Raw genomic sequence first — 27,517 nt, 5'->3', positions numbered from 1 at the left:
AACGATTTGACCATACAAAACTTGAGATATTGACGATTTCCTACCAAGCCCACAATACACTCTATTATGGTCTTAACCACGCCTTATGACACTAGAGTAGCTGTTGACCTAGATTCAGGACGCCAGCTGTTGACCTAGATTCTGGACGCCAGCTGTTGACCTAGATTCTGGACGCCAGGTGTATACTAACACATGCCGCGTACTATGGTGCGGCAGTCCTAGAAATCAAAATGTAGCGTTAGAACAACCTGCTGTTTCTTATGAGATTCCCGATTTAGAACATGTATTGATTAACTACTGTAAGATATTGCTTCGTGTTCCTAGAAGTTCTGTTAATGCTGCTGTAATAGGAGAGTTAGGTATGTTTCCACTGTATATAGATACTCAAACACGACTGATTAAATATTGGCTAAGATTACATAATATGTATAACGAAAGAATTGTTAAAAAAGCATACGACACTGCTGTTATACAAGAACACGACTGGAGTACCCATGTACAAGATATACTGTCAAGACACGGTTTCCAAAATATTTGGCTAAACCCTAATGTCAACACCAACTATTTTGGTAACATGTTCAAGGAACGTCTGAAGGACACATTTCTTTCCAACTGGAGACAAAAGATTAGGAGTTTTAATAAACTTGGAACATATTCGAAAATTAAGACAACCTTCGCTCTGGAAAATTATCTTTTGGCAGTTCAAAACAAATCCTTTACAAATAGCATAACAAGGCTGAGAATTGGTGCGCATTGCTTAGAAATTGAAAAGGGTCGTCACAAAAATATACCAGCCGAAAAGAGAATGTGTCCCACCTGCAAAGAAAATATTGAAGATGAATACCATTTCCTTATGATATGTCCATCTTATAATGAAGAAAGGAAAAGACTGATGATTACATGTAAGACGGAAATAACACTACCTGGAACAAGTAGAGAAATATTTAATGTACTTCTGTCATGTCCTGACTCTGTATCTGTCTACCTAGGCCAATTCATATATAATGCTATGCAAAAGAGAAGCCGTGCCATAACGTAAAATATATCACGCCATTATCTTATGTATCGAGTAATGATGTTAGGTTAGTGAACTAGTATAGATAGTCCGTAGTTGTTAATATTCCATGTTATTTGCCGTACATTGTACCTGATGCAATTGTTGTGCAATAAACTTGACTTGACTTGACTTGACTTGACTATGCCAATTATTACGTCAAGTAGTTCATGATCTGCATAATGAGCATATCATTATGCTGATCATCACCTAAGGAACATATACACCAAATACAAGAATAATCCATCAAACCCTGCTTGAGTTATCATCCTCAAAAGTTACAAACAAATAGGCCCACTGCAGTTTAAGGCAAGCCGCAAGGGGGCCCAAACGTACATCATTAACTCTCTGGCCCAAGATCTATCTACCACTCAAAAAATCATAACCTTAGTACCTGCAAAAAATTCGACCACAAACTTTAGACGGATTACTAAACTTTCTTCATTTATTATGCAAATTAGTTCCTGGTTTTCATCATATGTATTTGATTATGTAAAACATCACCCAAGCTATTTACATACCAAAAATCATGACGATCCGTCATCCCCTTCTGTACTTATTAGCCTCCAAAGGTTTCAGCAAAAACGCCAACTGCAGGTCCAAACAAGCCGCTAGGAGGGCCAAACTTACACCACCCATTCCCTGTTCCAGACTCTATGTATTGGTGAAAAATTATGAACCTGGCACTTCCAGAAAATTCCACCACAAAATTTAAAACTCAGCTGCAGTACCTTAATTATTCGCTAGGAGGCCCATTATCGAACTTGACCTTCCTTTTTAACACTCCTACCTACCAACTGAATATCGTGCACAGCCGTCAACAGCACCTCGAGTTATGCTGGCGACATACAAATTCACACACATATAAAGCCCGCTGCAGTACCGACGGAAAATGCCAGGGAAACCATTTTTGAACTTGACCTCCGTTTCCACAACATCTACACACCTGCAAAAAATCATAAAGATCCATCAACGTTTCCTTCACTTTTTTTGCCTACATACAAACGCACAAAAATGCAAAGTCTGCCGCAGTACTGTTGGAAAACGCCAGGTAAGCCATTTTTAAACTTGACCTTCCTTTGCACAACTACTACACACCTACTAAAAATCATAAAGATTCATGGAAGATTTCTTGAGTTATGCTCCTGACATACATTAAGACCCACCCAACAGATTTTTCAACCGAAAACATAATCTCCTCCGAGTACAAGTACTCGGCGAAGATAACTAGGCAAAGCCTTCAGACAAATGTACCGCACCTCAATCCCCTTTTACAGATGACCGACTGTGCACCCCCCAGTGTATCCTACTCGCATAATTACCAGACTGTGGTTGGGAGTCAGTAAGAGACGTCTTTCGTTGTGGGTAGTTGATCAGCGAGATTTTACTAAAGGTCGGCCGTGCATGCCGAATTAAAAAAATAAAGGGTTATCCAGATTTATTAAAAGGTATTGGTGGTCTAGAAGGAGTCGTCAAGCGGTCGGTAATAGGTTGGGGGAAGTCAGTAATTAGTAGCATGTTTTCATCACCAGGGTAATTAAGGTGTCCATTAGTTTAAGGTATCGCATCAAAGTGTCGAATATTTTTTAGGTATTAGACACATAGAGAGAGAGAGAGAGTGTATACATGATAAAGTTATTGTTTATAAACAACTTTTCATTGCAAACCTGAAACCTCCAAAATTAGTCGAGGGTTCCCCCTTAACTGAGATTAATTACTAATTATTATGATAATTGCTGATCATGTTATCATGTATACACAAGTAAAGAAGATGAAACAAAATGGATACTCATTATGGATAGGTAAATTAGTAAAACCAACAGAGTAACTACAGAAATAAAGCAATGACATTTAAAATTTAACAAGTGAAAGAAAATCATATTTTATATATAGAAACTCATAAGTTGCTAGACATTCGTACAAAGTATACATGAATGCAAAAATGTTTTCGCAGATAAAGGAACATAGAAAAAGGAAAACTAACCAATCAGGAGGTTGTAGTTGGCTTCTGTATCAGGTCCTTTATCAGAAGGTTAACCAAAAAGAGTATGGTATTGACACAAAAATTTATTGAAGTGACAAACTTTCCGGTGGGATATTTTGCTCGGCAAGTACTTGCCGACACGCTTAATCAATGGCAACTCAATTCTCTTTGTTCAGCGATGTTGTTTGTAGTAGGTCAGCTCAAACAAACTTGAGAGTGGTATTGAACAACTCTTTGTGTCCCGCTGAAAACACTCCTGACAGTCACCTCGACTTACTGAAATTCCAAGTACACGACAAGAAATGTGTCACCTTAGTAACGTTAGACAGTCCTTTTCGTCTTATGATGATAGAGGATAATTATGTTTCCAAATATTTAAGGTATCGTTGCTCTAGAAATCCTGTCAGTGAATTTTGATACTGACAGTATCTCTATACATGATAGGTACCTTGTTTACACTTCCATTCTCATTTTGACACACATACAATCCCGTATGCAATCGATTTTTTAGGCAATAGATTCATTGGAAATTGTGCTCTAAAAATCCGGGAAATATACTGTTGCATTCCGAGCCATGGATTATTGGGGACTTTTTCATGAAGTGTATCTGATGATCCTAAAGTAGTACCGCGTACCTAAACGTAACATCAGGTACAGGTACAGGTACCGGTACAGAGGTTTAGGTACAGGTCCGGACCTGTACCAGTACCTAAACAATTTGAAAAATTAACATGTGTTCTTCTGAACTTCTTCAATAATGACAGAAACATAAATAAACTGTTTTCAATTTGTCAGTATCTTTATTCAAAGAACATAACTAGGTTTACTACTGCCAAACTCCCCTGGCCTTGCTATCAAAACTCCCGGCCTGCCTGAATGATCTGTTGCATTTTAGTTACGCTGTTCCAATGTGTCACTTGGGTCATGTTTCGTGTTGCATGAGGACAGGAGATCAGTCACAAAATAAGCAGATACGTGGTGTAAATTTATATCGGTACAGTACAGGTACTTCGTGATCCGGTATTTTGGACCTGTACCTAATCAATGTTTACAGCACTATACTTTTCCTTAAGTCCACTATCCTTACTGTATGTCCTGAAATTGAGTTTTCTAGTCGCTTGTTCAACATTTGACACCATGATGTGACAGTTAGACTCAATCTGTCTCCACACGCTAGCAACATCTGACAAGACAAAACCTAAATTTGTCTTCGAACTCACTGACATCTACAAAAGGCATGCTTGTCAATGTATTAATCTCAGCATACTTGGTGTAAAATTTATACTCCTAACGTTAAGCAAACGTGACATTATGTCAAGACGCATTTTGAGACTGTTAAACGGCCAAACTAGATAACTTGACCATTATACGTACCTGTTGTGTGAGATAGCATGAGAGAAGAAAAGGTGTAGCAATCGTATCTACATTTAAACGACATTATCACAGTCAAGATTAACCAAAAAAAATGTACGTCCTTATTAGACGAAAAATTATATTGCCTTGTCATTGGGGAGACTCAATGCAAGTAGTTTTAACTACTTGCATTGAGTCTCCCCAATGACAAAGCAATAACGCACAATATATATTTGAAATGTCTCTTCTACCATTGCTTATAAAGACTTGACAACAAGCAATACAGTTCTGGATTTTCTTCGCTGAGTCTTATTAGAATTTGTAGGAGTACTTTTATGCTATTTGTGTGATCCTGGGAACGAGTACTTTAACCAGGTGATGAACGAGATTCACCGGAAGTTTTCCTGTATTTCCACGAAAATACATGTAGTGATGCAGTATATGTTTGAACAAATGACATAGGTAATTTAGACATCGTCTGTGCGGTGAGGTGTCTTTGAGTCCTGCTTGGCTCCCTTTAGTTCCTTCTAAACCTTAAGAAGGAAGGAAGAAACAGTAAAGGTAAGTCCTGAGTGATTATTTTTACTATGATGAGCAGGCCTTTTGCACTCTCGGCGGGCAAGGGTGAGACGGGCCCCGTACATTTCATCGTTGACGCACGGTGATCATGACGGGGTACCCTCTACTTTGTTTCGGCTGATAAATCGAAGGTAGCTATGTTGGGCCATGTTGTAAATAAGGGGCTATATGGTCTAACGTTAGGTTATTATTTAAACGGCCAACCAACCTAGTGATTAATTTCCACGGGTCGACTTAAGGGTATTTTACCTTCCCACGTCCTAACAGGCAAACGCATTTTTGTGATAACCTAAACTCGAAGTATGTTTCCAGTCGATGAGGTAGTTGAAGCTGTACTTTAAAAGATTCCCTGGCGTGCGCTAATGAGCGCTAATGAACTGGGCGTGCGTGCACTAATAAATGGAAACTTATTTCGTATTTCTTGTCGTTTAATGTAGGATTAAGGCCTATATTACCTGGCAGGTTTTACAAGGGACTGCAGAAAAACTTCCAGTTTTGATATTTCGTATTCTGGACAAACTATATGGTTTGATTTTACTGCCGCATATTGCTTTTGATGTTAGGAAAAGGTGTTGTCGGTTAAGGCCCTCCTGTAGCTTTTTAACTGTAGCGGCATTTTTTGTAAATGTGATGATTTTATGATGACTTTTATAATGTTACCAACCTCCAAGGCCCCCGGCTGCCATGTAAATTCACTTCAAATTGGCAGCTAATTTTATCTATGTACAAAACACCAAACTGTCAGCAAGTCGATTCTTAATCATAGTTCCTTTCCTTTCATTAACCTTGTCTTGTTGACGTGTGTGGCAGCCTATCCTTAGCTAGTACTTGAAAATATATTCCATGTCCTGTCCCCCGTTATCTAAAATGGAAGATTCCAATGACCCCTTCCAAGATACGTTCAACCTTTAGAGTGAAGTCAATAACACTTGACCTGACCCTGGCGTGTCAGTATGACGTCATACCTGTGTACAATCATCGTAACCGAATATCCATACTCCATCATGGTTTCACGCCGTGATGAGAAAAACAACCGTAGCTATTTCATGCCGTCTCATGTTACCTTTAACAGGTGAGGGTAGAAACACGTACTTACCACGGTCGGAGGCCTAACGCACAAACAGGTAAGTTTAATTTATGTACATTTATACCCTAGGGATGTCCCTGTAGCTCAATTGGTAGCGGCTTCGCAGTTTAGCCTCCTGTTTCCAATTAGTTGGATCCGGAAAACCCCGGATCGAATCCCGGGAAGGGTATCCTTGTCGGAGCTGCATCGTCTTTCGGAAGAGACGAGAAATGGAGGTCCCGTGTTCAAGGAGGTGCCTCGAGTGCGTTACAACAGCCTCATTACTCACATGGGTACCTACTGGCTGAAACAATACAACCTGGTGAATTATAGGATTCTTGAACCAGGTGGATTTAATGGGGATATAATACACCGAGGAATTTCATACTGATAAGCAGTTTAATTATAAGTTGAGAAATTAGAGAATGGATATAAGTTGCAAAACAGCGTACCGGGAAATACTGATCGAGAAAAACCTCCCTTCATACACTACCAAAAATGCATTTTCTTATTTTTCCTTGTTTTTTCTTGTACTAAGAAAATTCATCTTGCATCAAGCATATTATTCTGTGTGCAAGAATTTCAAAAAGTCCCTGTTTTGAGCAAATTCAAGAAACCAATATTTTTCTTGCACCAAGAATTTTGTTCTTACAGTTAATCGACCAATACTTCTAGAATATTGGTCTTGCAGTCGGAATGTTTAAGACAAAATTCCTTACACATAGATTGAATTTCTTTTTAAAGGTTAAAGGTCTTGTTTTCTTGAACCTAGAATGAGTTTCTTGTACTAAAATTGGGATTCTTGTACCAAGAATCTCTTTCTCTTCTGAATTTCTCACCCCTAGAATGACTTTTTTGTACTGAGATCACGGTTCTTGTACTATCTTTCCTCAAGACTGAATAAAAGCTAGAGTGAGGTTCTTGTACTTAAAAGATTGAGGTTCTTGTATGTATACCTTTCTGTCCCCAAGACTGAATTTCTTACACCTAGAATAAGTTCCTTGTTCTAAGATTAAGATTCTTGTACCAAGAATACCTTTCTGTCCTCAAGACTGAATTTCTTACACCTAGAATAAGTTCCTTGTTCTAAGATTATAATTCTTGTACCAGGAATACCTTTCTATCCTCAAGACTGAATTTCTTACACCTAGAATAAGTTCCTTGTTCTGAGATTAAGATTCTTGTACCAGGAATACCTTTCTGTCCTCAAGACTAAATTTCTTACACCTAGAATAAGTTCCTTGTTCTAAGATTAAGATTCTTGTACCAGGAATACCTTTCTGTCCTCAAGACTGAATTTCTTACACCTAGAATAAATTCCTTGTTCTAAGATTAAGATTCTTGTACCAGGAATACCTTTCTGTCCTCAAGACTGAATTTCTTACACCTAGAATAAATTCCTTGTTCTAAGATTAAGATTCTTGTACCAGGAATACCTTTCTATCCTCAAGACTGAATTTCTTACACCTAGAATAAGTTCCTTGTTCTAAGATTAAGATTCTTGTACCAGGAATACCTTTCTATCCTCAAGACTGAATTTCTTACACCTAGAATAAATTCCTTGTTCTAAGATTAAGATTCTTGTACCAGGTATACCTTTCTGTCCTCAAGACTGAATTTCTTACACCTAGAATAAGTTACTTGTTCTAAGATTATGATTCTTGTACCAGATGAACTTTCTTTCCTTAAGACTGAATTTCTCATAGCTAGAATGAGTTTCTTGTTAGTAGAAGAGTTTCTTGTACCTTTCTTTCCCAAAGACTGATTTCCTTAAAAACCTAGAAACAGTTCCTTAATTTTAGATTAATATATTGTATCAAGAATACCACCAAATTGATAGCATGTTCCAAACATATTTATTATCATCAAGAAGTTCAGTGCAAGTTTTTCGGTGTTTTGTATGTTAACAATGACTCTTAGATAAATGTTGCAGGTACAATTACCAATTTGTAATATTTACTAACATCCTCAATTTGTAATACGCCCGTATCTCGTGCATGCATCCATTTTCCTGATACGTTGCCTGCATGTGAATAACTAATTGCAGTTCTACAACAGTCTGACTGTCAGTGCTGCAGTGTTGTCGTTCGTATAACTGACGACTTAAAATTGTTGGAAGCTTTTCCAAACTGGATACGGGGATATCGTCTCTGGTCCAGCATATTTCTAAGCCTATAGGAGAAAAACACAAAGACTATATGAATGATTGTTTATCCCTATATCGCCCCCCTCCCCCCTGATACTGTTCATGCGAATACTGTTACTGATTGTCATTCTAAGCCTCCTTAACCAACATGCAAATACCATTCTAAACTTGAGATGGGGGCAACATCTTTTGTACAACTGGTTTCTTAGCCTAGAACAACACACAGGACAATCTCTTTGCAAAGTCTGACTTTATGGTGAATGATTGTCAATCAGGACCTATATCGCCCCCCTCCCTCTGTAAAGATATTGTGTATCAGCATGATACATTAATGTGTTTTCCTTTTCTTGAAAATATGTTGCTGGTATTCGTTAACTCAAGTTACAGAAGTTGCAATAACTAGTTGGCTTTATCATTCAACCACAAGAATAAGACTGAGCATATTAGTTAGAAAAGTGTAATAATTTCCAAGGTGGCTAACGTACCAAGGGCAGACTTGCAGCTTCGCCTTGGCTTGGGTAGCATTTTGGAACTTCAAAAATGTTATCCATGTTGTCTACAGGGTCTCACATGATACACAAAAGTGTCCTTACAAAACCTGCTACATCTTAGCCCTAAATATTGTTAGATCTAACGCACATCAGACAGATATGTCTCAGGACAGAAGTTACCAACTGGCTGAATAAGCTAGTTCGGAGTTGCTACTACGCATGTGCAGTGTCAAAGGTGAAGGCCCCCGCGACGGAAACAAGACCCGTCTGGGCATTGTTATGCAAATCGAGACAATGTGGAGGCGAGCACTGTTTCCGTCGTGGGGGCCTTCACCTTTGACACTGCACATGCGTAGTAGTAACTCCGAACTAGCTTATTCAAATTTTGGAGCAAATGATGATGGGAGTAATTTCCCATGATTCCCGAAATTTGCATTCTTGTTTCTAGAATTAATTTCTTAAACCGTCTGATATTTAGAAATTAAAAGAAAATCATTCTGATTTCATTTGGCTTTTTCCATCTCTTGATATTCAAACTCAGTAACTTTTTAAACAGTGTTTACCAAGAAGTTAGCACGAGAAAAACTACATGCATCTGAAAATTCTTCACTGTGTAAAACAAGAATCATCTTTTCTGGAATTTCTCGATAAAGATCACAAGAACATTCAAGAATCTTATGCTAGTGATAGCTTGTTTTGGAATTTCTTGTTTTTCCTCCATTTTTTATTAGTATTAGTATTAGTCAAGTTAAGTTAAGAAACATATTCTTGTATCTTCTTATACATCACCAAGAAAAACAAGAATCATCTTTCTTAAACTTTCTGAACAAAGAAACCAAGAACTTGGATGAATTCTATGATAGTCATAACTTGTTTAAGAATTTCTAGATTGATCTAATTCTTATATCTTCTTAAATATTACCAACAAAAACAAGAATCTCATTTCCCAGACTTTTTACATAGAAACATCAAGAAAATTCAAGAATATTCTTCTTAGTGAGATCAAATTTAAGAAAAAATGGGCACATGGCAAGAAATAAAATCTTATGGGTAGATTCTATAAAATACCCCATTCGACCAAACAAGAAATGAATCTTGTGTGAAGACTGAAAAAGAAAGTTTTACTTAAATTTCTAGAAGATTCTTGTAGTTGAGCTTTATGCTAGAACTACTTTCTTCACTTAAGAAAAACAAGAATAAAATTCTTCATGCAAGCATTAACATGCATAGATTTTGCTGAGTGTTTCTTGATTTTTCTCGAACTTTCTTTATATAAGGAAATCTTCCTCCCCTTAAGAAAAAACAAGAAAACAAGAAAAATAAGACAAAAAATTGTTGGTAATGTACTTGGTGAATAATTTTAAACTCGGTAAGCAAAAATGAAATCATGTCAAAAACTGCTAGAATGTGAGATAGCAAGAGAAAAAGGTTAAGCAATCCTATCCACGTTAAAACAAACTGATAAAAGTCAAGAGTAACGTAACTGCCAAAGGTAAGTCTTTATCAGACGAAAAATTATATTGTTTTTTTGTCGTTGCTGGCACATAGCATTGCACACAATGAATGTTTAAAATGTCTCTTCTACCGTTGACTATATTATCTTGATAACAAGTAATACGGTTTCGGTTATTCTTTGCCTAGTCTTAAAGGATTTTGTAAGAGTAGATATGCTATGTGAAGGGGACCTGGTAATGGGCAATGTAATCTTGTGATTAACGGGAGTCACTTTTTCCATACCCGGAAGTTAACACGTATTTCCACGAAAATACAGTATGTTTTGTAAACCCGGCATATCGGTAATATGGACATCGTCTGTGGTGTCGAGTGTCATATCGTCTTACTTGGTTGCCTTGTATACATATAGTTCCTTCTCGACCTTACAAAATAATATAGAAATAGTTAAGGTAATCTTGAGCAATTTGTTGACTCCGGACGAGCAGACCCTTTGTACTCCAGGCGCCCGGCGGGCAAGGGTGAGATGGGCCCCGTGCACTCAATCGTGTGCACGCGGTGCTTATGGCGGGGTGGCCTTTTCTTTCTACCTTTCGCCAAGAAGGTTATGCATAGGGTAGCGTTTGCTTGTATGTATGTATGTATGTAACGACCAGCATAACTCGAGAAGGCTTGGATGGATTGTCTTGATATTTGGTATGTGGGTAGGTCTTGATGAGACTTGGAAATGATTAGATTTTGGGTCCCCTAGAGGCTTGTTACGGTACTGCAGCGGAACTTCCTGTTTTGATATCTTGTGTCCTGGAAATGCTATGGTCCTGATTTCTGAGTGGTGACTGCTATATATGTTAGGCCGTTTTGTTGATTAGGGGCAATGTGGTCTAAACTATGGTCTAACGTTAGCTTAAAGTTATTAATTAAATATCTATCTACCCATGCAGCTGGTGATTAATTTCCACGCGTCGGCTTAGGGTGTTTTACCGTCCCCATTCCTATTAACCATATGCCTTTTTTTAACAACTTATAGAACCGTCCTTGTAAAAATTCCTCTGCACGCGCTAATGAGATTGGCGTGCGTGCGCTACAAAAATGCAAATTACTTCGCCCTTTTTATCATATTTCTAGTGCTTCATTACATTGACTTATGAACCGTACAATCTATAAGAATCAAGAGTCTATTGTTTAAGAGCTGCCTCAAAGGTATGTGTGTGTGTGTGTGTGTGTGTGTGTGTGTGTGTATGTACACGTGCAGGTGCGTGTTTGTGTGATGCCGTGTCAGTAGTCACCAGTTGAAGAACGGCTGTATGGAGTTGCTTAATATTTAGAATGGCTGTATTGAGTGGCCTTATATAGATTTTGGACTTCCTGGCGGATTTCCAAGGTACTGCAGAATAGCTTCCAATTTTGATATATCGTACTCTGGACAACCTGTGTTACTGATTTTCTTGTGGCATATAGCTTTTGATGTTAGGAAAATGTGCTGTCGGTTTGACCCCCTATTGGCTTTTTTTATGAAACCGTAGGGGTAAGGGGAAAACGTATAGGAACCCGTGTAGGTACCCGGCGTATAGGTACACCCGGTATCAGTGCCCTTTGTGGCCCCAACAAGCAAACAAATGCATGCACCGAGAAGTCGTGCCTCCTAGCGTAATACTCTGGAATTTCAATGGGTGAATGCATATGCTATGAGTAGAAACACTTGCAAATTATTAATAATCACATGAATATTATTCCATCTCATTTATTCAATGACTGTAGAGTAGTAGCATACCTTAGAGGTTCATAAAACGTTCTGAAAATACGGTCTGAGTCGCTTTCCTGCAGCGAATTCGCCTCGAGACCCGCTACCCCGCAGTTCATTCATCAAGGACGTCTGATTGGTAGAAATTCGTCCACTCTCTACCGGATACGCGTACTACTCGCGTACGTAGTAGCACACCTTGCTGTTTTACATAGCATCCGGGAGTTGTATCACACGGAGTTCCATAGAATATTTAGAATGCATTTCGAGCGCGCCGGTTGCGCCGCCGTCGAAAATTCGAATACCGGATTCGGAGGTTGGAACCAATGTTGTTACAGTTTTATGTTCGAGGACACAATACTCCATCAACTTTTGACGCATTCCGCATTGAAATGTCTGTTTTCTCGGGTGGGTATGACAAAGATAAAATACAACACGTTGTATTCCGCATCACCTTCGGTCCCAGCCCTCCCGCGGGTCGGATCGCCCTCCGGCCTACGGCCGTCTGGCGATCCTGCCCGCGGTCGGGCTAGTACCTCGGGTGATACGGAATACCCCGTGTTGTATTCTATATATATCTGACAATCATTCGTGTTCTCTCTTCTAGCACAGAAACATGCATCTTAAGCTTGTTGTGTTCCTGTCACTGCTGACAAGTATGGTGTCTAGTAACCAGCCAACCCTGGAAAGAACCTGGGCAGTCCAGCTGGAGGGTGGAAGGGAGGAGGCACTACGTATAGCACAGAAGGCAGGGGTGACTCTAGTTAAGAAGGTGTGAATGAAATATCTTGAGCTAAATGTTACCATCTCGAACCGTTGACGTGTATCATAGGAATGGCATTTGTAAACCTTTCTACTAGCTAAGCTAAAACATGTTTTAAAAAAGTTCAATTTTAAACAATCAGTCCTTTGCTCAATCTTCTATTCATTGGCTTTTTCATTTATGTCCTGATAGGATGCATTTTTTATGTTGTTCACGTATGTTATCATATCTGTTTGTCGTTATTTGCTTTGTTATTATTTATCGAATTGTTTCCTTGCTTATTTAGCTGGTAATTTTTCTGTATTCAGTTATGTAACTGTTTCTTTATATCTAATGATTTAGTTAATGTTTTGTGTTATTGTTATTAGTTATTGATTTGTAATTTGTTACGATATCATGTTGTTGATTATTTTTTGTTTCTATATCTTAATTTATTATTGTAATTCATTTTGTTTAAAAAAATGGGGAAGGAATATTATTGACCACATTGGTCGCTACTTTCCCCAGCACTGTGTGTTTTGATTAGTCATATGTATGTTTAATTTTGTTCTTTTACCTGTGAGAAATAAATAAATACAAAATACAAAAGCTGTGCCTGATGAGTGAGCGATAAGTCATCAAACGTTTGAAAGAACGTGATTTCGCTAAATACGAGATAAAAACAAAAATATTATTTTTGTAATACGTCCTTTGTGCTGACTTTTGAATCATACTGTTTAATTCAATCATATTTGCATCATGTTCCAATAACATATGGTTGCGCAACGGTCGCTCAACCTCAAGTTATGCTAGGGTCACATTTCCTAACCGGGGCCCGGCCGGGCTGTTTGCGGAAACGAAAAATCAAAGTGTATGTTGAATAAATTTGGGTACGTTTGGTGTTTTTTTTTTTGGTCTTTTATATCATACTTTTCGTTCCCAAAGACTGACCGGTCGGGCCCCGGATTGGAAATGTGACCCTAGCATTTAGGAGGGGGAGGTTGCTTGATAACAATCATATGGCTACTGACATATGCGCATTATCACAATGTTTACTTCTACTTACAGATATTTTCAGACTTCTATCTTTTCAAGGAAGAAACTGTCAGACGATCTCGTCTTAAGGACAAAGAAAGTGAAGGGATTTTAAGAGCTGAACATTCAGTAAGTTTCAAGGGTTTACTAACTTGCTGTTATCTCACATTTCTTTCGTTTGTAGACTTCCAGAAGTGACATTCAAATTGAGATATGATTATGTATCGATGCTGAATATCAATTTAGCTGCATGTATCAATCTGAAAATTTTATATAGTGACACATTTTTGTACTTATATTATGCAGGTAAAAATGGTAAAGGAACAAGTATCTCACACCAGGCAACTTTACGTGCATCAAGAAGGGCATCAAGGAGTGGTACTAAACGACCCAATGTGGGGCACACAGACATATTTGGTAAGTTCGTTGCCAAATGTTCAAGATTATACAAAATTCCAGAATTAGGGTAAGGAAAACAGAAATGAGTAGATAGGGTGTGAGCTATTTAAAGACAATCTGAATCAGATCACTTTTTTACTTTCCCATATATTGTTTCATAGATATTGCCCAACATCATATTTTTTCGTCAAACATGAAAAATGGCCTACTTCTGAGGACAACCACGTGACAACCAATCTTTGCAAGAATGCATTTTATAGCAAATATGTTCAGTATATATGGTTTAAATATGAATCACCACTTTTGGTGCAAAGTTGGGCAAAATGACGTTTTTTGTCAAGCCTGTATTGTTTTGAGGTTGACCTTCATCTTCAATTTCTGACACTTTCAAGCCCTTCAACTTCAATTTCTGAAACTTTCAAAGGTATTCTAGAAATGTTGAAGAGTTGGTCTTTTTGATTTTCCGTTAAATTCAAGCATCTGCTCGTAATCATGTCCTAAACTGTGCCAATTTTCATGTTATTGATATGCGCAAATCAGGGAAAATGGCCCAAAACCTTGTTTGGGCTGTTACCATGGCAACACTCGGTTTTGAGCAGAAAGAAAGCTCTTTTGAGTGGGATGGGCTAAGTGCTATCCCTGTGCAAAATATGAGCCAAATCGATTTTTTTTTACCCCAGCCACCATTGTTTGATCCTTACAGACATTTGCTCTTAAGTCTTTTTCTAACTTAAATTACAGCACACTGGTGCAGTAAACATGAATGTTCTACCAGCCTGGGAGAGAACACAGAAGGGAGAGGGGGTGGTGGTGGGTGTGATCGATGATGGGATATTCACCACTCAACCAGACCTGCAAGATAATCTGGTGTGTAGCTTCAGTAAACATTACTTTGATTTAGAATTTGTTTATAATCAATTTGTTTTAATCAAATGTAATAACTGTTATCTTTGGTTGATATCGTTTTTTTTTGCCATTTGTCTTCGCTACTGATCAGTCACTATTAGTTCTTTTTGTTACTTATGTTCTCATGATTCTGTTGATATGGACTTTTCATATTAATTTCTGTTTTAATTTCAATATTTTGTTATCTTTGATTGTTACTGATTTTGTTATATTTATTTGCCAATGAGGCTATTATTACTATTATTTTGGATATTACTTATACTTACAAAGTAGTCCATTTCTGTTTCCACCATTACTTATTGTTTTGGATCCTTGGCTTATGTTCATTTTCCTGTACTTTGATTTTCTCTTGTTTGTATTATTTGTTATTCATTTGTGAAATGCAATTAAAAAATAAAAAATAAAAAGAACCTTACTTTAATTTCAATAGCCTTTTTATTTTGATCCTGGCCTACTTTTGTTGAAATACAAACGGAAGCATCTACGGATGGCGTTACCCTTTAAACCGACAATCGTTAAAGCTGCACATTGTAAGATTTGGTCAATACAGACAGTCAATTCTACTACCATTTCTTTACATAGTAAGTTGAATTAACATTGTAGAATTACATACCAGTATTCAGGAAGGAATGTTACAGCATCATTCCACCATATAAACCAGTTTAAAACTGTGAACTTTCAAAGAATACAGGGCCAGTTGGCAGTTGGGGCAGTGTGAGCCCAACTGCCTAGCGGGGTGCCTGTTTACAGTTTCTGCCAAACCTCCTTACCATAGTTCTAGCAGATTTGAACAGGGAAAATCCGATTTATCAGTGCCCTTCAACCTGGCTTAATTCATCATCATATTCTATCTTTATGCGAAAAGAGTGTTTCCGAAGAAGAGGATCACTTATAACATCAGCTGTTATCGAGATCCACTGAAGTGTCGCTAAGTCATTAGCCTAACCGCAGGGGACCTGCCAGTGAGCAGGGTGTTGTTGTTTACACCAGGAGGTTTTGACATACTTTTGTAGACTTTTACAGCTTGTTTTTGTACAGTTCACAAACACCAGACATGCCAGAAAAAGACGAATTAATGATGGAAATATGCTTAAAAGTGGTTGTACATGTCATGTGTATTTAGATTTGTTCACAGGAATAATTTCAATTTTTGCCCCAAAATGTCACATGGTGGGTCTTTAAGACAATCATTTCAACCATTTGACAACTTATCTTGATTAATTTGGGTTAGGAACTGATGTCTTTACTCTTTTTAGATGGTTTATTCTTGAACAAGAAGTAAAATATCTTTATCATTTTTGTTTCTTGTGCTCAAGGGCGTTAATTAAGATGTACGTATTTCACTTTTCGGTACACGATTTGCTATTACCCAATACACACTACAAAGCCTTGTATGTAACAGATGCAATTGGAGTAGTACTGATACAAAGGCTCAGTACAACCCAGCTTTGCAAAAGTACTAACGTAGAAATAAGAGATGAATTGAGGGTGCAAATATGCTCTAAGTAGAGCTTTAACTTCAACCTGTGTTTACTTTACCATGCAGGCCCCTGGTTTGTCTTATAATGTCTTGGACGAGACAACGGATCCAACACCCAATATACCACAACTAAGGTAATGGGGTAGTATTTTACTACTATGACACATTATGGTTAAGCTAAATTTGTAGTCAACACTTTATGTGTAAGGCATTGTTGATTTGATTATATGGATGACATCGTCTAGGGACCCCAAAGCTGAAAACCAATTCGATACCATTGTACGTAGGATCGAGTTCTTAAGTGTAACTCACATAATGCACATTTCAGGTATCGTGCATAGGTCTAACTGATAGCATATACCTGCACAGTGTCTGTAATAAATAGACATGTTTATCGTTGTCTTCTCCCAAGCCATGGTACCAACTGTGCTGGAATAATTGCAGCAGTCCACAACAACAGCTTCTGTGGTGTGGGAGTGGCGTACAAGGCCATGGTTGCAGGTAAATATTGCAGTATTGTCATCTTATATTCATTTAGTGTTTCAAATATACTATAATAACAGCTAAATGCTAATAATTACCTAGAAATTGATAGAACCCTTTTTGAACTTGTGAAAATCTCAAACAGACATCTAGAATTTTAATTACTAGTTCGACAATTACCTGACAGATTAGATAAACCTTTTTGTATTCAAGGTATTGCAAAGAACAATTTAAAAGCAAAATATATTGGATAAAGATGTGTAACGTTAAATATAATCACTTTGTGCTTTGACTTTGAGATTTTTAAAAAACATGTACTATGATAATACTGGAGGATAGCAGTAAATGGCTGAAAAATGAAATATTTGATCGATTATATGATTTTATCTTTGCTTTGATTTGTAATATATATTGGAAAACCAGATCAATAATCCATTTTATGATGAATTGTTCCAAACCAATGTTACTATGACTATGCCACAGGTATCAAAATGTTCAGCGGTGCCATCACAGAGTTGTCGGATGCCCAGGAGGCGTCAGCTCTAAGTCATGAGCACCGGGGCATCAGTATCTACTCCTGTAGCTGGGGTCCTTCTGACTGGAACAATGCACTCGAAGGACCTGATACTGTCGCTAAAGAAGCCCTAGCCATGGCTGCACAAGATGTAAATAATGTTTAAATGATATTGTGATAAGGGGGAGAATCGCATTTTTGTATGATACCTGGTGGGTGTAAAAATTGGCATAATTGCGTTCCCTAGACAATGACCATTTGATTGTCGTTCTTGCTAATGAGTGTCCTTATGTTTAATGTTTACTTGTGATTCATAAATATGTATATTGATCATACTGTATCATAACATGATTTTATCTTTTGAAAAGTGCACAATTCAGTCTATGCATTCTCCTTTCTGATCATAATGCTCATAATTGACCATTCATTCATTCATTCATTCATACAATTGTATTGCTCCTCAGGGCCGAAATGGTGCAGGTTCTGTCTTTGTTTTCTCTACTGGTAACGGTGGGACGTACAATGACAGCTGTGCCTACAATGGATACATTAACACCAACAACACCATCGGCATCGGTGGGCTGCTACAGGATGGGTCCGTCCCCGGTTTTGCTGAAGCCTGTACCAGTGTGTTTGCTGTGACGTACAGTAGGGACTACTCAGGGGATAATTCCAGCATGGTGAGATATTCCTATTCCAAAACAACTTCATCAATACAAACTTTCAAAACTTATGCAAAAGAATTGTGTGACCACTGACCTCCAATCCTTACGACCTAGCACGAAATGGACTATGAGTATGGATACGATTTTGTAATGACGCACAAATATGCTATGTTATGTTATTAAATATCAATGTATTGTTTGTATATGTATACCTAGGGCTTCCCTGAAAAACAGTGCCAAGCCACTGAGGGAGCTACCCTAGTAAAAGAATACAGAAATAAATAAATAAATGAATAAATGCATTTTGATCCCAATTTGTTGAAAGAAGGGAAGTATCAAAATCAGAAGGCTTTTGTGTTCGTAAGTCACAGATTGCAGCTATAATGAGTATGGAACTAACCCCATAGAAATTTAATTCGTTGGTTCTTGGACATGCTTAAGAGTTAAACAAGAGGACATCATGAAACAAACAAAAGAAAATCTGTACCTGACTCTGTACACCTCCTAAAACTGTGTGCAACAGTACAGACTTTCCTCTCAGACTCTGGTTTCGTGTTGATAGTCAAATGTAGCATTTTTTTCTGAAACAAGAAATGAAATTGATGTTACCTGAGTCACCTCATCATGAATTATCTTTGTGGAGAAACTGTAGGAATGTTTGCATTAATCTTCTGCCATACTATTTTGTGGGGTGTACCTTTCAAAAACCATGTCAGCCTGGTATCATAGTTGGTGATCATAAAGTAGAAGAAGAACTTTTACGATGGTCAAATATGGGCGCAAAATTCCAGACTTTCTTTAGAATCCGAACACCATTCTATCATGTTCGAAGTGACTTATTCGAATAGAACGTGCGGTCTTATTTACGCCGGCATCAAGTACCCTCTCTCCCTATCCGTGAGGCATAACATTGTTCCAAACATGGTTAATAAACGAAAGCAATGAGCGTTCGAACTTACTCATTGAGGGCTTAAATTATGGAGAACTAATATTCCCAGGCTTTTGTCTTAGGGCTTTTTCATACGGCGGAATTTTTTAATAATGGCTGTTTGAGTGTAAAAAAAAAGGATTTTTCGGTCGTAGAAATTATTTGAATGAGAGATAATTGTCTCGTTTTTGCACAGATTCATATACACATTTGTATGCATATCTACTACAGGTCGTCCCTCATAGAGCGACAGGCTGTGGCATAACCTTCTCTGGAACGTCCCCTTCTGCTGCCATGGCAGCTGGGGTCTTTGCCCTCGTGCTGAATGCAAAGTAATAAAACTGTTTTTTTTTCAAACGCTGCGGATACAGTTGTCATATCCATTCATAAGGATATGTCATATCCATTCAGAAGGCCTTTTTGTTAAACAAAGCTCCACGGCCCCCTTTAGCACAGAACGTTGGGAAAAAAACTCCATATATAGCGAAGAACTATACGCTAATTTCTGATTGATTGGCAGTGATGATTTTCACTACATTAGCTGCACGATGTTAAAAGCGTGGAACAGATATAGCGTTAATGATTGCCCCTAAAGGAAGAGAGAAGTCTGTGCTTCTGTTCAAAGTCGTTACTTGCTACTATTTAGATGTATCGCAAAAAGATACATTTCAAGAGACTATTTTTGGGATTTCTTAATGCATATAAAGGTATGTCGCTCGTTTCTCTTTGAAATGTACACATTTTGTAACTTCCTTTACCGTTTGAAGTTAGACGTTCCTGACATTAAGATATGCCACATATAAGATGCCAAACTGTCGTTTTATGACGACTTAAAACTTTTCTGGCCTTTAAAATCGACAGTTTGGCACCTTATATGTGGCATATCTTAATGTCAGAAACGTCTTACTTCAAACGGTAACGGAAGTTACAAAATGTGTACATTTAAATGGGAACGAACGATGTATCTAAAGTTATCATCTGTTTATATGGTAAATTTTTATTTCCACGAGCAAATGCATTTTTGTGTGATAACTGATTGTATACATTCGGTCAACATTACTTGGCCAGTGACTACACTGAATAATGATTTGACTGTTTCAGCGACAAACTGTCCGTTCGAGATGTCCAACATCTGGTCACTAGAACCTCCAGAAACACCGGGATCTGTGGTCAGACTTGGAAGGAAAATTCGGCTGGATTCAGAGGTCAGTTCAATTCCTGTAGCCTGTATTACTTGAATTTCTAAAGCTACAACCACAAAGCTACAACCACAAAGGAAACAAGTTTATTGTAAAAGCTGCCAGCTTTATGTCTATGACTAGAATAAACTGTCATAAATGATTCTGTATTTAATAAAAATGTTATATGTACACAACCAAGTGTTTTATTCAACAGACGCTTGGTTGACCGTCTGTTATAATAATAAGTGGTTCATCGGTCCGAAAATCGGTGCAATGGCAGCCAGTGCTAAATTACATGTATGGTGTACAATCACATAATACACAAGATACACATTTGCTCCACGTTTGTACTTTGGGGAGCTATCGCAAGGGTCTGGGCGGCTGCCATTCGGTGCCAGCAGGTGACCTCAATACGACCTTCTCCCAGCCGAAGTCATGTACCATTTTCGAACCTGGGTAGACTGAGGAAATTCGTGCAAATTGCCTTTCCCAAGGGCACAACATCGGGGCATACCGATGGTTTTGAACCCTGGACCTCACGGTTCTGGGCAAAAAACCCTACCGATTGCGCCACACGATACCACCGTCTGTTACCTTTTCAAAGGCAATTCTGACTGGTATCTCAAAATATGTAAATACTTTACTTTTGGGACCGGATATAAAGGAAAGGCACATCTAGTTGCAGTGCAAAGCCAGTCAGAATTGCCATGAGGAAGTTGACAATCATCACCGAATCGTCGGTTGAATAAAACTTAGTTTGTACAAAGGGTCTTTTTAATATGTGACAATAACCTGATGAACCAATTCATGCTTAGGTCACAATTGGAAAAAGGGGTCCTGCCGGGTAGTTCCCGGGCCGTATTTGGCACTTCCGGGCGTGACCCCTACGTGGCCCCGTGGCCCTGCGGCTACCGGGCTTTTTTTTGGGCCCGGCGGGGACCCGAGAAAAATTTAGTTCTGATTTAAATTCTACCCGGGCCCCGCGGACAAAACGTCGCCGTGACCTCAACCTGAGCACACCGAGCGGTACCCCTACGGGTGCCGGCAGTTCACCGGGACAAGTATTTTTTTTGGTCTGTGTGCGTGTTTGTTTGTTTATTTGTTTATTAATTTGCACAACAAGAAAATCTATAACACATAATACGATAAACAATAAATAAAAACAGGTTAAGGAGGAGCAAAAAGCGTATATAGCTTATACCAAGGACATTATATAGTCCTTGCTAATACTAGGCCCTCCTGGTCTATACTTCTCAAACTTGATTATGAATTATAAATAATGTAGCAAAATTATCAAAGGAATACGATAACTATAGATGATATAATAATTAATAGTATAGATTTAAGTTAGATAATAACTGAACATATGACTACTACATGTTCCTTTCCTTTCCTTACTACAACAGTGGGCTATGATGGGTTTTAATGGCACTTTCAAACGCCAGAAAAATGTGATTGTTTGCATATTTATTGATATCGTGGATATCTAGTATTTTGTCTCAACGAAAGTCAGAAGCACTTGCTATCCTTGTGAATTTATTTTGGAGAGTTAGAAGAGGATGTAGAATTGCACCGTAGGCGCATCCCCAAACAATGTTACAGTAAGTAAAATATAGGTTTATAAGACTGTTGCATATCATATAGTTATGAGAATCTTTTGAGGGATGATGTATTCGATTTTCTCAATAGCATCAATTGTTTCAGCAATTTTATTTTACTTATAGCAGAGATTGGGCTTTCGAGTTTAATTTTTCATCTATCATTACCAACAAAACGTTGGTCTGTTTCTCTTGTCACTTCGACCTTGTCGAAAAGCGGCCATATGGCCGAACAAGCACCTCGAAGTGAAATAAAGGCCTTGAATTGACTTGACTTGATTAGGAACATTTTGGCCTTATTGATATCATACAATGTAACTTTGATTTTTACTTCAGAAAATAAGGCAATCTGTCTTTGTATATTTTGTTTGGAACTTATTTACTTCAAACAATGTACTTTCCACATATCTTGGTTGTATCAGAGAATCAAAGTTTTTGTGGGAAAGGGATATGTTGGTACTGGTGTCATCGCCCAAAGAGTATAGAATTAACTATTGTTATGTTTTGAAACAAACCAAGTGCACAGAGCAAGTGTGTGTACTTGTTAAGACCGGATCAAGTGTGTGACGTTACAGATCAGGTGAGCAGAACTAAGGCGTAAATTTCGTATATCGTGTTTCTTTTTGAGCTCCAGTGCAGTTTTATATACCCCCGGGATATGAAGGGTGCCCACGAGGAGCCTGCCTGATGCCCGACCGTCGTTCACGGGGCATTCGGCAGGGACCCTACAACTGCCCCACCTGGATGTGAAAAGCACGCGGTACCTTGTCGGACCCCGCAGGGGTCACTACAAGACATCGTCAGAGCAACTGACGGGTTCCTACCGGAGACCGACCAATGAAGGTGACAAAATTTTACAAAAATGCCGAGAGTGCCTGCCGGAGCACCCCGGGACCCCTGCAGGACAGCGTGAAAGAAACTTTTAATTGTGACCACGACAACCGGTGCCCCCCAGACGTCAGAGCCCGGCCGGGGCTACATCCCCGACGGGCACCGGCGCAATTGTGACCTAAGCATCACACGTGTACGGCAGTCTGTACTACTTTCAGTACTTCATATTGAAAGGACTATTTCCTCACATATGTGTCTATTTCCCCACCTTACGTATATCAGAGATATGTCCCCGCGGCGCAAGCGGTATCGCAACCCCGCTGCTTCGCCACCTGGATCAAATTCCGTGGATCCGAAGGGCGGCCTGCGTTCGAACCACAGTGGTCGACTCGAGGTCGGTCGATGTTGTAAGGGTCGATGTTGTAAGGGATTGCATTTGTCATTTCGGATGGTGACGTAAAGCTAGCGGCCACGTGTATGAGGGAGCTTTAAGCGTAAGCCTCAAGCGTCAAACCTCTGCACGTAAAAGAACCCAACACACTTATCAAGAAGAGTGTAGGGGTGACCCGGTGTGCTTGGCCAAAAACGTGAGCCGTGGCGAAGCCTCAATGCACTACCACTACTTGAAAAAGCATTATGCTTCACTCAATTTAGGATGCCTGCTTTACCTCTTTTTTTTTTACGTATATCAGTGAATGACTACTGCGGATTCGGCCTCCTTGATGCTGGAAAACTAACAGCAATGGCTGCCAATTGGAGCTGTGTACCTGAGCAGGTCAGCTGCACCGAACGAAGAGAAAGTTTAAGGTAGAACATTATCTTCTTTCATCGAGGAAAATATGCAGCTTACGGTGAATGATGTCATCATCTAAAAAAAAGAGACTTTGTTTAGTGTACTGTGACGTGAAACAATTGTTGTGCAATGAAATGTGACGTTGATACAAAATTGGACCTGTCCCTGGTCTGAATGCCATCTACTAACAGTAAATGGACTACGATGACTTGTATGTAAACTTGTACCTGCAACTGAATGCTAACACACACATACACACACACAAACACACACCACACACACACACACACACACACACACACACACACACACACACACACACACACACACACACACACACACATTGTCATTAATCTAATATGTAAATGCAATCCAGCTGTATACGAAATTGTTCAAGAAACTTAACACTAACGAAAATAATGCATATTCTCACAGCTTAATCTGCCCTACGGCTGAATGCCGTTCACTGACAGGCATAGACATGTTTTTTTTTGTCTTGCACCTGTATATGAATATTCACAGGTGCAAACTCCGATATCTTTAAATTAGATCACTAAATACTGTTAACCTTCATTCCTCCCCTGCCTTTAAGGTGCATCGGGCCGTTATTTCCAAATATATCTTCTTTTTTTATTATTATTATTAAAAGATAACAGAGACAAAGACAAAGTGGCGCTGCACTCAAGTTACACAACTTATTTTGCCAATGCCACTTAACAAAAATACAAACTTATAGATATAACGTTAGATCTATATATACATATATATATATATATATATATATATATATATATATATATATATATATATATACATACATATATACATATACAACAAAAACATGAAGTCTGCCTACAGCAATGGCCCCACCCACACCCAAGAAATCATTAATTCAATCCAGAAGTAAATACAGAAGTAAATAAGAAAGTTGACTTCTATATCTTTTGCACGGAGATCCTCTTTCCAATAGAGCTAGAAGCGTTGGGTCTGTTGGATGTATATTTATGTAAGTTAATTTATCTGTGTTGTGCTTCTCTCATTTGCTCTGTTCCAGTAGATTCTAGTAGCTTGAATGCCCTTCCCTACATTCGATCTCCATGTCAATCTTAAACTCCCCCTGCATCTTCGTCTACCGAGTGGTTTTCAATCAAGGTTCCTCTTTGCTGGTCTGCTCTCTTCCATTCACAGGACATGTCCAAACCCCTGTGGTCCACTCTCTCTTACGACGTCTGCTACTTCTTTCTGATTTGGTCTGCGGCAAACGTCTTTGTTTGGCATTTTGTGTCTGTATTAGATGCCCAGTATTAGTATACATTAGGATTGTAGCAAAATGCAGTAGTATGTCAGATAATTTTGTGATATTTGCCTCTTGGATAATTCCAAACAGATGATTCATCATTCACATACTTACATCACTTGTAATGTGTGCTTTTATTAATAACTTTATTGCAATTTCATGCCCGAAGGCTAATTGCAGACAAACAAGTACATGGAAATACATGGGAATCAAAAATAGTTATCTAGACTACTGTCAAAGTTCTAAGTTAACTAAGGTTGACTATGGTTGGGTTTGACTTCTTTTTTGAAGGCAGTGGAAAATGAAGAGACCCACGTTTTTTTATTATTCACTCCAGCATAGAGATTCCCCAGAGTGGTGAAGTTCACGAAAACATCACTGTCCCGTCTGACAGCTGTGTGGTTAACTACTTGGAGCACGTTTTATTGACCGTCAGCATCACCTTCCCCCACCGCGGGCACCTGCGGATCAGACTGACCTCTCCTGGAGGCACAGTTTCTGACATCGCTCCAGGGAGAGCCACGGACATGGAGCCAGACTTGGCGTGGACATTTATGACATTGCATCACTGGGGGGAGAGTGCAGTAGGCACCTGGCAACTCTCCATACAGAACACACATCCTCAACTCAATTCGACAGGTAAGTGGAGCACCTGGCGATTTTTCCAGACAGAACACACAATCTCTACAGTTAGTACAGTTAGGTGCAGCACCTGGCAACTCTAAAAGATCTCCATACAGAACACACATCCTCAACTCAATTCGACAGGTAAGTGGAGCACCTGGCGATTTTCCAGACAGAACACACAATCTCTACTCGTTAGTACAGTTAGATGCAGCACCTGGCAACTCTCCATAAAGAACACACATCCTCAACTCGATAGTACAGGGAGGTGGGGCACCTGGCAAATCCCAATACAGAACACATATCCTCGACTCAATAGCACAGGGTGGGGAGGTGGGGCACCTGACAAATCCCAATACAGAACCCTTATACTCGACTCAATAGTACAGGTAGGTGGGGCACCTGATAAATCCCAATACAAAACACATATCCTCAACTCAGTAGCATGCCGTTTTGAATAGGTGGGGCACCTGATAAATCCCAATACAGAACACATATCCTGGACTCAAAAATACATGTAGATTCACCAGGCAACTTGCCACAAAGAACACACATCGTCTTATAGATGTGTCCTGTTCATACACACTTGCTTCATATTTCAGTTTTTTGTACTGTACAAATCTGAATGTTGTGTTAATTTGTCCTTCAGGAGTTCTAAACGGCTGGACCGTTGCCTTGTTAGGAACTGCCACAGACCCTGCCGACTCCAGCATTCCAGGCATGAATACAAATGAGGGGAACAATAACAACTGTCGTGTATCAGGCAATTCAGGACCAGGTTCTACTCAAAAGATAGCCTTTTGGGTCTGGATCATTACAGCATGTGGTGTTTTGTTAGGTGTTATTGTAGGTGTTGTCTTAGTTGTAAAGAAAGAACGCATCTGTCCAACTAAACGTGAGGCAGTTTCATCAGCATCATATATTTCAGATGCAAACACTGTAGGCATTGCTTAGTGCCCCGGACAAGAAAAACATTGGACCCGCCCCCATTCTGCATATTTTAGGCAAGTGCATTTTAAGAAACTTGTCACTTTACATAAAGTTATGAAGTTTGCTGTTTTAACAAGCTTAGCTGATGTTACAATGACCAAAACAAAAGTACACAGTTTTTGTATTGTGAAAGTTTTGACTGTGAATATAAAACTGACCTCGAAACGAATCAAACCAAACGAGACTGTGACTAGACATGTTGAACAGAAAACTGTAGACAATGAAACATGATTATGTAGTTTTATCAGTACTTGAGCTACAAAATGGCAGTTCATTTGTCCAAAGTATATTTTCATTGCCTTCAGGTGTATCGATGACTATTTCAATAAAGTCTCACCTTTTAACCTCTCAGTTTTACCTCAGTGTCGTGAATGCCCTTGACTTAATGATTTTTAGGCAATCTTAAGATAGAAGATTATGAACCACGAAATTCCTGTTGTTATTTGTATCTACGATGGTACATTTTGAGTTTGAGCTCGGCCAAAAGTAGATAACAGATTACATATATTAATTTGTATTCCATTGTGTCTACATTCTTGGTCAAAAAATGTTTTCTTGCACCCTGTTTTGCATTGGAACAGGCCAGAGGTGTTCCCCATCGTCATTCTGCAAACTTCCTCTTTTGCTGTTGCTGTACAGGTGGTGAGACTCACATCGCCAGTCTGCGTACTAGGCTACCGGCAAGTCTCGCAGTGTTAGAACAGTTTTGAAATAGAGTAAGAACAAGTATATGCCGCACACAAATATTGTTTTCTAGGTTTTAAAAAGAAAAAAAAAAACTTCTCTAAAAAGATTTAGCCGAAAGGACGCGTAAGTACAATTGACCCGGTTGAGCTGTGTTTGGCTGTTATTACAGTGTGTGTGTGTGTTTGTGTGTGTGTGCTTGTGTGTGTGTGTGTGTTTTATGTGTGTGTGTTTGTGTGTGTGTGTGTGTGCTTGTGTGTGGTGTGTGTGTGTGTGTATTTATATATGTGTGTGTGTGTGTTCCTTTTGATGTGATAGAATATGGCGCAGTGCTTCATGCACACAAACCTTGATATTGCCGTATGCTTTTTGTGTGTATATTTACCTCATTACAACGCAATGAAAACTACTTTTAAAGTTAAGCTTTACGAAATTTTGAATCTTTTCTATATCAGCAAACAATGTGTGCCATATACTTATACGCAGGCTAATGCCCATCCA

General features: G+C 38.8%; 1 protein-coding gene across 2 annotated transcripts; it reads left to right on the top strand.

Moving 5' to 3' along the window:
* The first annotated feature begins 5,837 nt into the window (after positions 1–5,837).
* LOC136436949 (furin-like) lies at positions 5,838–26,683 on the top strand. 2 transcript variants are annotated; one of them, XM_066431364.1, is made up of 14 exons: positions 5,838–6,042; positions 12,474–12,638; positions 13,677–13,772; positions 13,950–14,060; positions 14,784–14,909; positions 16,495–16,562; positions 16,841–16,929; positions 17,395–17,576; positions 17,890–18,105; positions 19,250–19,350; positions 20,120–20,223; positions 23,321–23,435; positions 25,056–25,357; positions 25,992–26,683. In XM_066431364.1, exons 2-14 carry the CDS (start codon positions 12,483–12,485, stop codon positions 26,294–26,296), a joined length of 1,971 nt encoding a protein of 656 aa, XP_066287461.1. In that variant the 5' UTR covers positions 5,838–6,042; positions 12,474–12,482; the 3' UTR covers positions 26,297–26,683. The 2 variants fall into 2 exon arrangements, with proteins under 2 accessions (XP_066287461.1, XP_066287460.1); XM_066431363.1 differs by having other exon boundaries at positions 5,838–6,094.
* The last annotated feature ends 834 nt before the right edge of the window (positions 26,684–27,517 follow it).

Source organism: Branchiostoma lanceolatum, chromosome 6 (genome assembly GCF_035083965.1).
Source record: "Branchiostoma lanceolatum isolate klBraLanc5 chromosome 6, klBraLanc5.hap2, whole genome shotgun sequence".
In the NCBI taxonomy this organism is placed as follows: domain Eukaryota; kingdom Metazoa; phylum Chordata; class Leptocardii; order Amphioxiformes; family Branchiostomatidae; genus Branchiostoma; species Branchiostoma lanceolatum.
Note: the sequence above shows the minus strand (reverse complement) of the source record. Positions and strands in the feature narration are given on the sequence as shown.

Excerpts from the sequence above, each read along its gene's own strand:
- LOC136436949 (XM_066431364.1), top strand. The coding sequence starts at position 12,483 with ATGCATCTTAAGCTTGTTGTGTTCCTGTCACTGCTGACAAGTATGGTG. Across the intron at positions 12,639-13,676 it reads GGGTGACTCTAGTTAAGAAG|ATATTTTCAGACTTCTATCT; the intron begins GTGTGAATGAAA and ends TTCTACTTACAG. Across the intron at positions 17,577-17,889 it reads TAGCCATGGCTGCACAAGAT|GGCCGAAATGGTGCAGGTTC; the intron begins GTAAATAATGTT and ends ATTGCTCCTCAG.